This window comes from Tasmannia lanceolata, unplaced genomic scaffold, assembly GCF_043159265.1.
Source record: "Tasmannia lanceolata isolate RefF3 unplaced genomic scaffold, GAP_Taslan_0.1 ptg000013l, whole genome shotgun sequence".
Taxonomy (NCBI): Eukaryota; Viridiplantae; Streptophyta; class Magnoliopsida; order Canellales; family Winteraceae; genus Tasmannia; species Tasmannia lanceolata.
In genome coordinates, this window is record NW_027518690.1 from 20,304,206 (window position 1) to 20,319,875 (window position 15,670).

General features: G+C 36.2%; 1 protein-coding gene across 5 annotated transcripts in view; it reads right to left on the reverse strand.

The window, feature by feature from the left end:
- The window catches only part of LOC143889936 (importin beta-like SAD2), a 49,633-nt gene that overhangs the window by 26,701 nt on the left and 7,262 nt on the right, over positions 1 to 15,670 (reverse strand). For all 5 annotated transcript variants that reach the window (XM_077394340.1, XM_077394341.1, XM_077394342.1 and 2 more), the window contains 3 exons: positions 14,523 to 14,668; positions 14,292 to 14,415; positions 14,028 to 14,208 (listed from right to left, as the gene is read on the reverse strand). In XM_077394340.1, coding sequence (XP_077250455.1) covers positions 14,028 to 14,208; positions 14,292 to 14,415; positions 14,523 to 14,668 — 451 coding nt within the window. The remainder of the gene's footprint in view (positions 1 to 14,027; positions 14,209 to 14,291; positions 14,416 to 14,522; positions 14,669 to 15,670) is intronic.

Genomic DNA, 15,670 nt, shown 5'->3' on the forward strand with positions numbered 1-15,670 from the left:
AAAAGTGTCAGATGTCTCTGCATCCCTTTAAGTGAGCGAGAAGAACCGATTTGCCTGAGCATCTTTCCTTGAATTTTGGGGTCGATTTTGATTTACCCTCCATTAGTTCGGTGCTTGCATAGGTAGGTTGGATGATGCAGGCTGCCTCGGGGATTGAGATTGTTGAAGCGGACAGGCTGGTACATTCAATGACTGCTTACCCAACCTAGGCAATTAAATTGTTTCTGGTTGAGATCTCCACAAATATCGCACACATCCATTTTCTTCCAACACCGCCCTGCTTGACGCTTTCCACAGGTTGGGCATAGGGACACCAAGTTACTTCCCTCAATCTTCTGCGTCTTCTGGGGTGGTACAGAATTCTTACTCCTAGACGAAAATATTCTTGAAGCTTGAATAATCCTTTCCCTCCGCTCAGCCACCTCTGCCTTCTCGCAGGCCTTAGCAAGAGTTTAAGAGTTGAAATTTATAATCCTGGCCATGATAGTAGAACGGAGCTCATCGATGAACTTACACACCTTGTCTTCCTCTATTGATGTGTAGCCCGGTGCATAACAAAATAAGGTTTTAAACTTCCCTTCATATTGCGCCACCGTCATACTTCCTTGTTTTAAGAACGCAAACTCTGTGGCCAACGCATTCTGGACGTGAGTTGGGAAATATTGGTTGTTGAAACGCATCTTGAATTGAACCCATGACTCATTACTCATTCCTAGCCTCCCCTCCTTCGATACGTATTCATCTGATGAATGAATTTAACATGTGTTATTTTTTTTATGAGTAAATTTAACATGTGTTATTATAAAGGGTCTTTTTCTTAATACAACAAACTACAATATTGGGGTGGGTTAGTACATTTTATTTACATTTATCCTAATGATCTATGTTGGTGTGTTTTCTGTGAATGTTTGGAAAAGAAATTAGCGGAAGGGGATGACCAAGGTCCTTTGTGAATGCTTGTGGATATATTGAGGGGTCAAGCACAATCACAAGCGGCGAATCAAACAACTCTACAGAATATTGCCACAAATCTTGCTGCTCACCAACCCAGGGAAAGATCCATCTTTGCTACATCGCCAATTTAGAGACATCCCCCAGACTTCAAAGGAGCTGGAGATCCAATGGCTGTTGATAGCTGAATTATAGAAGTTGAGCGAATCTCTGCGGTCATGGGTTGCACTGCTGCACAAAAGATCCAGTTGGCCTCTTTCTTACTGACGGATGAGGTGGGAACTTGGTGGAGGTCGGTTGACCAAAGTTTTCAAGGAGCTAGGAATGAGTCGTGGGCTCAATTCAAGACGTGGTTCAACAACCAATATTTCTCAACTCACGCCCGGAATGCTTTGGCCACAAAGTTGCATCCTTAAAGAAGGAAGTATGTCGGTGGCGCAATATGGAGGGAAGTTTAGAACCTAGTCTCGTTATGCATCGGGCTACGCATCAACAGAGAAAGACAAGGTGCGTAAGTTCATTGATGGGCTCTGTCTTACTATCATGGCCGGCATTATAAACTCCGACCCCCAAACCCTTATCTCAGCCTGCGAGAAGGCAGAGGTGGCTGAGCATTGCGAAAGGATTGTTTGAGCTTCCATAATATCTTCGTCTGGAAGCAAGAATTTTATATCACCCGAGAAGAAGTAGAAGATTGAGGGTAGTAACTCGGTGCCCTATGTCCAACCTGTGGAAAGCGTCATGCAGGGCAGTGTTGGAAGACAATGGATGTGTGCTATATTTGTGAAGATCCCAACCACAAGCAATTTAATTGCCCTAGGCTGGGTACACAGTCAATGAATGTACCATCCCATTCGCCTCAACAATCTCACCCCCTTAGGCAGCCTGCATCATCCAACCTACCTGTGCAAGCACCAAACCAATGGAGAGGAAATCAAAATTGCCTCCAAAATTCAGGGAAAATGCTCAAGCATATCGGTTCTTCAAGTTTACTCAAATGGATGCGGAGACATCCGACACTCCAAGGGAAGGTTAGTACAGAAAAAATATAAGTGTTTATATTTACTGTAATTATGAGATTTGTTTGACATGCATGTAGAAGTTAAAAGCATTTTCAATTAAGGGGGTCATGAGGGTAAGAAATTCTACTTAGGAATAGAAATTCCTTAGAGACCTTGTGTCCAGAAAAGTGCAACGAAATTATGAATACGAAATTCTAAGGTTCGTAAAGGAGAGTCTCGAGGACTTTTAGGGGTCTCAGAAATGGCTTCGTTAGTGGCAGGGAAATGATTAACTTCCGTAAGCCTTAAAATCAACCTTTAGTAGGATCCAAAGGACAATTTTAGTAAATTCAAGAATTCTAAATGGATTTGGTAAGAGTTCGATTGTTAATTACAATTGAGGGTGGCAAAGGAAAGAGATGCGGATTTTTTTAATCAGCGACGCTATTAAATGTTAAACTCAATATATCAAAAGAACGACCTTATTAAAGGATGATTTAGTGACATTTGATTTCTATGTAATTGTGAAGATCGTTTGATGAGAAAATATATATATATATATATATATATATATATATATATATATATATATATGTATATAAGTTTTGACGATAATGAGAATGAAAATACAACAAGATTTAATCATTGATACTACTATATGACCTTTGAAGATGCCTCGCCACATAATTATCATTCCTTGAGATTATACATTGTTAGATCACAATCTTGTCATGAAAATGCTGAATATATAGGATGGTTCGTACAAGGATCACTGCCAAAAAGTCCATCAACAAACAGCACTTGGGGGATAGGCAAGCAGATAAAGAAAGGCGAGAAAGAGCTTGGCAAAGGATGTTCGCAATGCGAGATTCCTCGGTTGAAGAAACAGAACATGAGGAAGAGATGCTAAGATCGGAAAAGGCTGGATCCTTAAAGAGGAAAATTAAAGACAATTCATTTGACTCGCAAGAGACCGAACCAGAAGAAGAAGCTCCTGAACCAGTAAGGGAAAGAACTCCAGAAAGAATAATTCATATCATTTCATCTGATTCCGAGGACTCATGGAGCATTGGAGATCAAATGTCTCTTCATTCTGATGAGGAAGTTACTAGTTCAAGAAGAAAACAAAGATGCAGGTCGTGGAAGATGAATCGGTGGTAGACAACTTTTCCAGTGACACTGAAGGTATCTTTAAAATTGAAGACTCATTAATAGATTGTAGTTTTAGATAGCTCTCATTTGACTCGTGTAGGCTTAGTTGAACCAAAATTCATGCATAATGAGAGGAATTTTGGGGATGAAATTCTTTTAAGGGGGTCGAATGCAAAAACCCGACTCCACCAATGCTGGAGAAAAACAAAAAATTCTTAACGTAGATTTTGGCCGTAGATTCTTTAAAAGACTCAGCGTATTTTCGTCACTTTTAGAATAGCTCATTTCTAAGACATCAAAACTTGTCCGTTCGAAGTGGTTTAGGCTCCATTAGATGGGATATTCGAATACCTATCCAACTGGCCCATGATCGCGCAATTTGGACACGATTTGGCAAAGTTATTGGCCTTTTTCTGTTAAGGTGTGACCTAATTACGGGATTTGTTCTTCTAGGCCAAAGTTTTAATGTTTTAGGGATCTATGGCTATGATTAAATTTTTTATACCATAATAAAGACCTATAATAGTAAAAATTTCCTTAGAGTCAAATTTTTATAGAAAATAACTTAATTTGGAGGAAATCTGCAATCATATTCTTGCCTAGGAGATAAAATAGGAGAAGATATGGAAATTTTGCTAAAATATAAGAGATTTACTAAATTTGAAGAAAAAAAATTACTCGTACACAACTCCCAAGGGAGCGTGCGCACAATGTTCTCTCCCTAATCCTTTTTGGGCATCACTTGGTGCCACCATAAGTTATAGTAAATCCTTATTTTAATTAAATATATAAAAAAGAGAGGAAAGTTACTTTTAGGCTAAACCAAAAGATAAATATAAGAGATTAATAAGTAGAAAATTATTAGGGAATTAGAGTTAGCAAGATAATGAAACAAATCAAAAAAATTATATATTTGGCTCCTCTTTCTCTCACGTCCAAAATTGGACGCCCCAATCGAGAGAGAGAGAGAGAGAGAGAGAGAGAGAGAGAGAGAGAGAGAGAGAGAGAGAGGGAACCGAGTGAGAGAACCAAGAGAGGGAACCGAGAGAGGGAAAGAGATTGAAAAAAGATAGAAAAAGAAAAAAAAGGGAAAGGAAGAAAGAAAGAAAAGAAGAGAAGAAAGAAAGAAATCTAGGGAAGGAGAAATCTAGGGTCTTCGAGACTTGTCCGGGTAAGTGTTAAAATGCATCCTTGTGTATCTTTTTCTTCACAAATAGTATAAGAATTAAACTAGGATCAAAAATTTTATAAGATTGATGATGAATCTCAGTTTTGGACTCAGATTTAGATTTATATCCATATCAGTTCAAAAACAAAAATTGATAATTACACCACAAGGGCTTGTCCTATCCAAAATTTGAATAAAGTAGGGTAAAAATCGAATGGAAACAACTTGGAATTTAATATATATGTTGTAAAACTGGAAAATATGTAGATCTGGACCCAAATTCTAAAATTTATAATTTGCACCAAAGTTGGTTCGTCTCATTCGGAATATAAGGGTATTAATATTAGAACTTTATAAAACATATAAAGGCCATGTTATACTGCTGGAATAAATCTGGAATAACTGAAAATATGGGAATTTTACTTCTGATAACGGCACCAAGAACTCTCGTTTTATTCAAAAACAATACTAATAAGCATAACGAAGACTTTTCTAATAACGAAATATACTTGTAAAACATTGTTGAAATCATATTTAAGAGCTGATTTGATGATTATCATGTTTTTTATAACGGCACCAAGTGCCTTCGTTTTATTTGAAAACAATAAAAAATAGAAAAAAAACATTTTTTAGGAGCAAATACTACATTAAATAAGTGCTAGAATTCAGATTTTAAAAATAAGATGCAATAACTTTCGTATTTTTAATAACGGCACAAAAATATGTTGTTTTATATGGGACTATATGGAGAAATTCGAAACCAGTTATAAAAGTTTTTATAAACGTATAAGAGAAAATCAACTATGCTGAAAAACTGAAAAAATAGGTAGATTTTTTGTCAATCCCGATTTGGATAACCGCACCAAAATCATTTGTTTTTACTGAAATTTTTAGGTGTACTTAACTTGTGACAGAAGAACACAATTTAGAATAATTTAAGATGGTTTTCTAATCATTGACAACTTAAAAAAAAAAGAATTTTTTATAACCGCATATATGAGTTTTGTCTTTGCTGAAATTTAAGAAAAATAATGGAAGATCAGCAGTAAACCCTTTGAAAAATAAAACAATAAATCTACTTTTAAGAAATCAAAAGTTAAGGTTTGATAATGAAAATGGTAGACAGGAATTGACAGAAAAATTTGGTAAAGAAAGGATTTAAAACACGTCAAGGAAATGGACATATGTAAATAAACTAAAAGAAGAGTAAATGATGAATTTTAGGAAAGACGTATGACATTGTGTATGTATGTTATTTATGTCCGGTGGAATACATTGCTAGAGGTTTCGTTCTTTGAAAAATCCAAAAATCGAGGCAAGTAATGGTTTTACTCGTTTAATAATGATAATGAAGATAATATGACTCTTATTATTCTAATTCACATGATGATGAAATTTATAATTGATCATTGGTAGTTAGAAATAATTGTTGTTGATATGTTGTATAAGTTCCAATAGAATGAGGCATGAAAATGAATAACAGTTTGTTGAAATTAATGTGATGATAGAATATCTAGAATTGTAGTAAAAGAAAATCCTTGTTAAAAGCTGGGATTTTGTTCCTTGGAAGAAAAAGGACAAGGTTCTTTGGAAAATTTGTTTATTGGCAGTCTGGTGGTCCATTCGAGAGAATGTTTAATGGAAAGGCTAAATCTTCCTATAGTCTATATTTGAAGATTATTCTCTGGGCGAAAAGTTCTCCTCTATTCTGTGCGGTTTCTGCCTATGATTTGTGGGAGGGTTGGCAGATCATATGCAATGAGGCATCGTTCAAATCAAAGGTGATTCAAAAGTGGGCTCTTACTCCCGTTGGTTTTTTCAAGCTAAATTTTGATGGTGCTTTTTTTGGGAATCCGGGTGCAGCTGGAATTGGTGGTCTTCTTAGGAATGATAGAGGTGAAGTGATTTGGGCTTTTTCCAATCCAATCGGTATAAGCGATTCTTTTGATGCAGAAGTAAAAGCGGCTTTTTCCGGAATATTACATTTAGATAATCTCAACCTGGACAAGGTGATAGTACAAGGGGACTCAACAAATGTGGTAAAGTGGCTTTCAGGTTCTGCTTCGCCGCCATGGAGATTTCTCAGTATTATGGATGAGATCTCTTATTATGTTTCTGATTCGGCTGCAGTTTTCACTCATATTCCGAGATCGACAAATAGCGAATCTGATTCCCTTGCCAAATCTGGGGTTAGCAGGGCTAGTTTAGAGTGGTTTGATTATCTCCCTCCGTAAATTGTATTTTCTTTTCCTTTTCTTTGTATTTAGTGAACCTTCTCGGTTTCTTCTATCAATATATTAATATTTCAAAAAAAAAAAAAAAAAACCCTTGTTAAAAGCATATTGCATGCCATGCTTAGGATTTTGGGAAAAATGAGGAGGACTAAGGATAACCCGTAGATCCCACCTTGGGCTAATAGCCAAAAGCCAACCAGACCGAGAGCGTGCGATATCTGGTAGGCATTCCATGATGGGTGGAATCTTTAAGATGACCAGATAGAAATCCTGAAGTGGATCACATTCTATTAGGGAATGGGGGGGTCCTTGATGGTCAATGATCGCCGACCAGGCTAGAAAGCCACTGTTGTACATGAGAAAAGAATCGTTGGGGAATGCCGCATGATCATTGGGGAAAAGAGAGCATTCAGACTGTGTGCCATGCATTTGCATTTTAAATTAAATTGCTGAATATTTTATAGTTGTCGAGATGAAAAATGTAAAAAGTTCAATGTTCTGTTATAATTCTATTATTGTGGGAATTAGTGTAGTAAAGTTCATGTTACTCATTATTATTTTGTGAGTTTGCCTTTACTTTGCTCTAACGCACCAACACTACAGGAAATGTAGGTGTCCAAGAAGGAGCATTTGCAAACAAAAACATATGAAGAAACATATGCGGGATTGGGAGTGTTGTCGTCCAGAGTTTGCGGAATGACATAGCTGTCATACCCGGGAGTTTTAGTTATTTGGATTCGGTTTATTTGAGTTGATTTGATTTATAGACTTTAAGTAATTTGGGCTTGAATTTAATGTTTATTGATATTGGTTTCATTAGTTGGGAACATATATTATTTTAATTGTTAGAAATGAAGATTAATGGGAATGTTTTATTTGGTTAAGTTTCATATCGCTTCCGCTTATGCTTAGCTCGTATTGTTTTAAAAAAAGGAAAAAAAATATGTGGTTTAATTTTCTTTTACGTAGCAACCCGAGGCAAATGGAAGCCGGGTCGTTACAATAATTATTCTCATAATTTATTTTCATTGAATTTATAATGATATTTTGATAAGGTTGATTTGGTTATGCTTTTTAAGTCATGATAATTCTAGGTAAACCATAATTGTTGGAAAGCTACTAAGGCCTCATTGGACAAAATTCCTTTTAAGGGGGGTAGAATGTAAAGACCGATCTTGTTTGTTGATCCTTTGAACGATGGATCAAGATCGTAAAGATCTCTTTAATAGGAAATCAACAGTCTTGAACATTGATCTTGAAACCATTCTATCTTGGATCGACTGGATGATCCAAGATCACGGTCAATCTCTCTTGATCGATGGCCCTAAAAGCCTGATTTAAATTGGAGCCTTTAGGACCGTCGGATCAAGCATCAGATCTCTTTAGTGAGTTCACACTTACTATAAATAGTAAGTCCGCGCTTACTATAAATAACAAACCAAATCATGCCAAAATAAAAAGAGATTAAATCCTAAGCAGAGAAACAATAGGGGAAAGGAAATCTAATACAAACAAAATAAGAAAAATGTGCGCACATCTCCTAAATGGAGAGAGAGAGAGAGAGTCCCTTAAATGTATATATAGTTCACGTTTTCTCCCTTTGCTTGGAGAAAACGTGGGGAGAAAACGTGAGCACAAACCGAGAGAGAGAGAGAGAGAGGAAGAAAAAGATTTGGGGCATTCTTCGGCGTTCTTCATCTCAAGTTGATTGGGTCCTACTCTCACGTAGAAGCGTCCAGACTCTCACAAATCAGGTTTGATTATGGTAGGTGACAGCTTTACTTGGACTCATACTTTTAGACAATATAGAGTTAATTCGAGTAATATCTGTTCTTTATTGAATGTGGATATCGTTAATTTGATGCCTAATCTTTGTGGAGATTAATTGCCTTGTACCTTGTTATTTATGTAGTTTATTTGCTTTATGATTTGTTTATGCTCTTAGCAATAATTGATATTTGATTACTAATGGAAAAAGAGGAATAAATTTGTAGAATTGTTCTCATGATAATGTGATCATGTATCTTGGAAATCCAGATTATTGTTGTAATTATGTGTATGATATCAACATGAATGGGGCATAATGATAGTGGGGGATGTTGGGAGGCCGTTGAGTCATCCAGGGATTCTTAGATCCAAAGCCACCATGGGCAGTGTGCGCAACCATATGTTGGTAATATTCTCCAGCGATCAAGAGTTAATGGGGCGGTATGGTGAAAGCATATCGTAAACAAGACCAAGAGCTAATGGGGCGGTATGGTGAAAGCATATCGTAAACAAGACCTACATGACTACTAAATGTAGACCAGGGGGCTGGCATGGGGGCAAGGTAGCGGGCTGATCTAGGGACAGCTTACAACCTCGGGTAGCCGTCTCATTTTGCCTTCATATCATTCCTGCTTATATCTCTTGATATTATGTTCAGTATATCCTGTTAGTGTAGTTTCCAGAGTATTAATATTGGATTCTGTTGGTTATCTTGTTGATGCTGTTATTTTCATGTTCTTTAAGGAATTGATTTACTTGTTTTGATTCGACTGTTGTTTATTAGTACCAGCCTAGGGGCTGGATGACCCTACTAATTTATGTAGAGCCTAACACCAAAAATACATTACAGGTTTTGCGACTTTGGACGATGATACTAACGCTAATGGGGAACCATAGAGGGCGTGTGCAGAGCTTTTGATTGGCCATGAGGCCTTGACAGGCAAACTGCCTTATTTTACTCTCATTTCCATTATTGATGTCAGTTACTTATGAAACTTGTGGATTTTAATGTTGGTAATATGTAATTTTAATGAGAAATATATATTTAGTATTTTGACTCTGATGAGTACGTTGTTTTTTTGTGGTAGCGGTCCAGGTTTTTGGGAAAAAAATCCGGGTCGTTACAGTGTTGGACCAAAAATAGAATAATAATCACAAGATTAGAACTTAATTCAACTGAAAAGAAAACCAAGCACATTTTTGACCGGTAAGAAGACCAAGAACATACCTCGATAAACAAGGAGTATGATATGGTGCGGCCTCCATGAGAAAACAACAAAGAGAAAGGAGTAAAACTCCGTGCATAAACTTCAAATTCGCATTTAAGTAATAAATCCCCAAAATAGTGCCTTGCATCGTTAATATAAATAGAATTTTATCATACAAAAAAAGTAATAAACAGATTTGTTTTCTGTAACACTTTTCTTCTAGGATAGAAACATCCTAGACCTTTCCTACACACTTCCCTACTTTAAAGGTCTACAATAGTCCTAAACAAGTTAGAATTATTTTTGAACAAAAGCAACGAAAATAAACTCAAATCTCCTCTAAAATGCTACTTTCTATCATAAATTGTTCTTAATTATAAACCAATCCTTTCATTTTTCAAATATATATATATATATGAGGAAACTGTTGGTGAGCTTAAGCTCACCAAAGTGGGCCCCCATGTGATTGGTTTGGATCATCCTAACAAAGTGGGCCCCCATGTGATTGGGCAAGCTAGCTCACCTCACCAACAGTTTCCTCATATATATATACATACTAGTAAAACACCCCGTGCGATGCACAGGCCAACAAAGAACTGAACGGACCACATCATCGGTTGATCCAAACCATCCATGTGATGGAACACAACATAAATAGGTTGTGCCCGTAAAATCATTTCCATAGGCTGATCGTAGCCCTCCAATCTATAGAGGTTTCCATAAGATGTTTTTTCCTCTTAAGGTGCCCGGAATTCGTCAATATTTTTCAAGGTGTCATGAATCCGTAGTATTATGTAATATGTTCATAAATATCCGTAGTATTATGTAACATCTGCCACCAATCCGTAATTTTGAATAGAATATGTTGACTTTGTCCACTTGTTTTATTAAAAAAGCATTAAGGAGGGGGGTAGGATTGAAATTATGTGGCTTTAATGGGTGCCTTTGTTAAAAAACATAAAGGAGGGGGTAGGATTGAAAATATGAGGGTTGAATGGGTGCCTTTGTTAAAAAAAGTCAAAAAAAGTGATGTGTAATTCTATTAGAATTTTGGGAGAAATTCAAATAAGTCTCTTTTTCTCTTCTGCTATATAGTATACACTAGTAAAAAACCCCGTGTGATGCACGGGCCAACAAAGAACTGTACGGACCACATCATAGAATGATCCAAACCGTCCATGTGATGGAACACAACATCAATACGTTGTGCCCGTAAAATCATTTCCATAGGCTGATCCTAGCCCTCCAATCTATAGTTGTTTCCATAATATGTTGTTCCTCTTAAGGTGCCCGGAATTCGTAAATATTTTTAAAGGAGTGCCGCATTCGTAATATCCTCAAAAAACTACTAAGGAAAAGTAGTTTTTTCGCAATTGTCATATTTCGATACCTCTTTTTGTAGTTTTTTCTGTAATTGTCATATACAAGTACCTGTTGTCCGTAATTTCCCTCCAAAACTTTACTACTAATGATTATTATTGGTAGCTTCTTTCGGTACTTATTATTGCTAGCCACCTTTGAAGAAATAGTATTTCCGTGCAATTATTCACCACCTCTAATAAGACAAATCTCTGAACACATACAATTGCAAAGGATGGGCAAAACGTAGCCTTTCGAGAAGGTGGCTAGCAAATAATGATTTATTTTTTCAAATAATTCCGCAAATTGGTAGGATTGAAATTATGTGGCTTTAATGGGTGCCTTTATTAAAAAGAATAAAGGAGGGGGTAGGATTGAAAATATGTGGGTTGAATGGGTGCCTTTGTTTAAAAAAGTCAAAAAAAGTGATGTGTAATTCTCATAGAATTTTGAGAGAAATTCAAATAATTCTCTCCTTTTCTCTTCTGCTATATAGTATATAGATATATATCAATCCTTATTCAACCTTCCTAGTTCAACGTAAACCTCTTCAATTCAAATAGCAAACTTCAGGCAACCCAACTTCTAACCAGACATGGACCATCTCCAATTCAAACAAAATCACCAAAATTCATAACAACTCCTTTCTTCAAAGGCCATCCTCCCATTCTAAAAAAATTTTCGAACCAAGGATATGTATTGCATCAAATCATTTCTTGATTCCTTTCAAATAATTCTCATCTGTCTTTATCAGAGCATTCACTCATTCCTCAAACACGGCCGATGGCATGAGGAAGCCTACCCCATTGAGATTCCAGCAGCTGTGTTTTTCTCTCTTGACTTCAAAGATTTTTCGTTAGGTGGTGGAAATCAAAATCCTTTGAAAGCAGCCCTAGGTGTGTCACACTATTTTGCAAGCTTATAGCACTGTTCATCACGAGGATAGAAATTCTTGGATAAGTTATTATTGGGATTGGCTATCCTGCTTGGATAAGTTTATCTAACCAAGTCTACGTAAGGATAAAATAAATCCCGGCTTGCTATCCTCATGGTGAACAGGCTCTGTAGATCTTGAAGAGAACCTTCGAAAGTGGAATAATGAAACCGAGACTGAACTTTAGGCTATAAGGAGGAAACTTCTACTATGTCAAACAAAGAAAGATGCATAGGTGAATTAAGCAAGGAAGGGATTAGTGACCAAGAGGAGATTCTTTTGCGTCAATGATATCAAGGCTTGTGGCTGAAGAAAGAAAGTACCAAGAGATTCACTTTAGGAAGGCAGCTTTTAGTCTTCAAAACGATAAGTCTCTTGGCATGAACGATTTTTCCCTAGAGCTTTTCCAAGAGTTTTGGGAAACCATCAAATCCAATGTGATGACGGTCATGGAAGAGTTCTATTTTTCTCATTAGGCATCCAAAGCATTTAATGATTCTTTTATTGCTTTGATCCCCAAGGTGAGGAATATAGAGGACAAGAATTTAGACCTACAAGCCTAGATGGTGGGGTCTACATAATTTTGGTTAATGTATATCTTTAAATACTAAAGGGATTATGGCTTTCTCGCAGATATAAAGCAAAGTGGATATGTATCAAGACAAGTTCCAGAGCGTTTGTTGCCAACGAAGCATTGACTGCATAACGAGGAAGTGGTGTCTAAGAAAAGGCATGTGATCGTCATGAGTGGCCTATTATTGTTTAGGCGCTACAAATAAGTGGGTTTTGGCTTGAGGTGGAGGAAGTGGATTTCTAGCATACATTCTGCCCAATTTTCTATTATAACTAATGGAGCTCCACATGGCTTTTTCTCCATTTCAAGAGGCATCAGCTACCGGCGGAAGCCATTGGTTACCTATTCAAGAAAGCTATTGACGTAAGTCATTCAAAAGGTACAAGGGTCAGAACTAGGCCAGTAATATCCCGTCTTTAATATGAGAGAATACTATTGTTTTACCTTGGCTTCAAAAAATCAAGCTAGAAATATTAACATCCGTAAGGCCCTTATTGAGGAACCCACTAAATAGAAAATCAAACACGCTCAATATTGGGTAACCAATATTGATGAAGGGATCATTGCCAATTGCACTTGAACTCAGATGACAGGGTGTCTATATTTATCCCAACTTTTTCATATTTCCTTGAGAGCCCAAGGGCTTCTAAGATATGCTGACATTTCTACAAACCTCTCAAGTTTTAACTCTATTGAGACTTTTTGGACTTGCTGTTTTAAACATGAATGCTTCCTTGATTATGCAACATTAATGTTTCTTTGTATATATAGAGAAGATCCGTTGTTGAATCGATTAGCTATATGGTGTTTTTTGTAATGACATAGTCTCTTAACATTTTTTGCCTGACATTTAAGACGTATATGCAACATGAATGCTTCTTCATATACATAGAGAAGGTTTGTTGTTGAATCAATTAGCTATAGGGTGTTTTTACTTTTAGTAATGACAGTCTCTTGACATTTCTTGCCTGACATTTAAAATGCATTTCTGCTCTTGTTTTGGTGGATCCATTTGTGGGAGTTTGTTTCTCTCTCTATTGTTTTTTTTTCGAATGGCAAGATAATATTATTAACAAGGCAAAGGGAGACCGAGGAGGTCAACCTGAGAAATACAAGAGAAGATCAAAACACAACAAAAATACAAAAACCAAACGAAACAAAGTAAAGGAACAATCATGGGGGAAGAAAATCATACATCTCCAACCCCGGCCTATCGGCACCCTCCCAAGCTAATCTATCAGCAACACTATTAGCGGATCTCCTGATATGGACGAGCGATATCGACGATCCTTCCACTCAATCTAGAATCTCGTCGAAATACTAAGCAAAACCGCCATGGAGCAACCTTAAAATCTCTAAGCCACCGAATAACATTGAAAGATGGTTCTCTCTATCTATTGCTTTGTAGCAAATGGAATCTATGATAGTCTTCATATGCACCATCATCTTACTAAACAATGTTTCAGTTGTGATTTTCAATGCCTTACCCAAATCCAAAGCAAGAAAATGGTTCATCACTGAGCATATTTATTGAAACACTGTGAAGGCACTAACCATTGAAGTGACTTCCATCTCTCCATCAATAAAGAAGCATAAATCAAATAAAAATTAAATTTATACCACAGTGCAAGCTATAGAAGGGTGTATTAGAGAATTAAAGGGAGAGAAAAATGACCAACCTTCGCTCTTAGATGACCAGCGGGACTGCTAAATTCAGGGAAAACATGCTGCACCAACATACGTTCAAGCTCAGACTTATAAGGTTCAGTTTGTTTCAATTTATCACATAATGTCCCAATAGCAAGAAGAGCACCATCCTTTTGCCGATATGGTTTACATTCTATAGGTGCGTCATCATACCTGTATTGCAAAATAAATACTTCAAAAGCATTGATCCTTCAGCCTAGAATGATATTTGATAGAATATTGGGCAGTTATGATACCTCTTAAAAGTCAGTACAATGAATTGAATGAACTCTTGAAAGTTTCCTTTTCCACGTTTCCTCACCAATTCACTTACAAAATCCATGGACGCAGTACGAGGACTATATAAGTCTTCAATAATATCTGCACAAAAACAAAGGAGCAAATACCAAATAACCAAATTAAGAACGAATCAAGAAAAATAACCGCAGAAATATTGAAAGTAAAATAGCTTGATTTTAAAGACTCACCATAGCCTTTCCTCACATATTCATGTGGATCTTCATTCCATAACTTTTGATCATTGTCATTGAAGCACATAAGTGGAAAAATTATCTCAAAAAGAACAATATGAAGTTGAGGCTGCAGCAACTGATACATACTATTCTTCGAAATACTGTAGAAAAAAGAAATGATTTCCTAGCTAAGATCGTCATATTAACCAAAAGTACCTTGCAAAAAAAATACGGATTCCAACTAAACTTGAAAATCAATATTATATTACAGTGACTACAGTCACCTTCAAAAGTAATTCTTTGCCGTTTCATAAAAAAAAAATTTATGTAAAATTTATCAAGTGTTTATAGGATAGTTAAGAAGTAGAAGCATTTGGTTATTGTTATGAGAGAAAGAAAGGGTTGCGTGGTTCATAAGTTTCGAAGAAGACTATAGCAGGAGAGAATCGAGTTACTACATTCCATATAGAAGAGTGTACAATCCTGCGCAAGATATTGATATGAGATTATGGCTATGCAATCGTTGTGGTGGTGACCTAAACTTGGCATAAAGTTCGTTGGTGGGTTCAATGACCAAAACTTGTGGATCAAATGACACTATGAAGTGCTGATCAAATAGCTTAAAAAAGAAGTCGTCTACTCCGTAGATATCTTTATTTGGCAAACTTTGAGGCTAGATGTATTTCCTACTTTCATAGGGAAGGAAATGTCAACACAGATGGGTAACCTAAACATCACACACTGTGCAATATTTATATGCTAGAGTTTGTATCGTACATGTTAAATGTATTCATTAGTTTTTGGAGGTTATTTTATGTTGCATTTGTAGCTTTTGGTTGTCCTATTTGAGTAGCTACTTAACTTCTACATTTATTTATTAAGAAATATTTTACATGTTTATATTTACAAAGAACGAAAAAATAAAGAAAAAATAATAAACTTAAATTCACCGTAGGATCCAAGTTCTACCAAAGAATCCAAGTTCTACCAAAGAATCCAAGTTCAACCAAACATACTCGTCTCGAAAGAATCCTTTTGTTAGAAAATAAAATATTAGGATTACATTTACATACCAATTATGTATCACATTATATAGCATTATAACCCAACTATCATATATAAAGTATCAACTTCATATAATTGATTAAATAGTAGTATTAAAT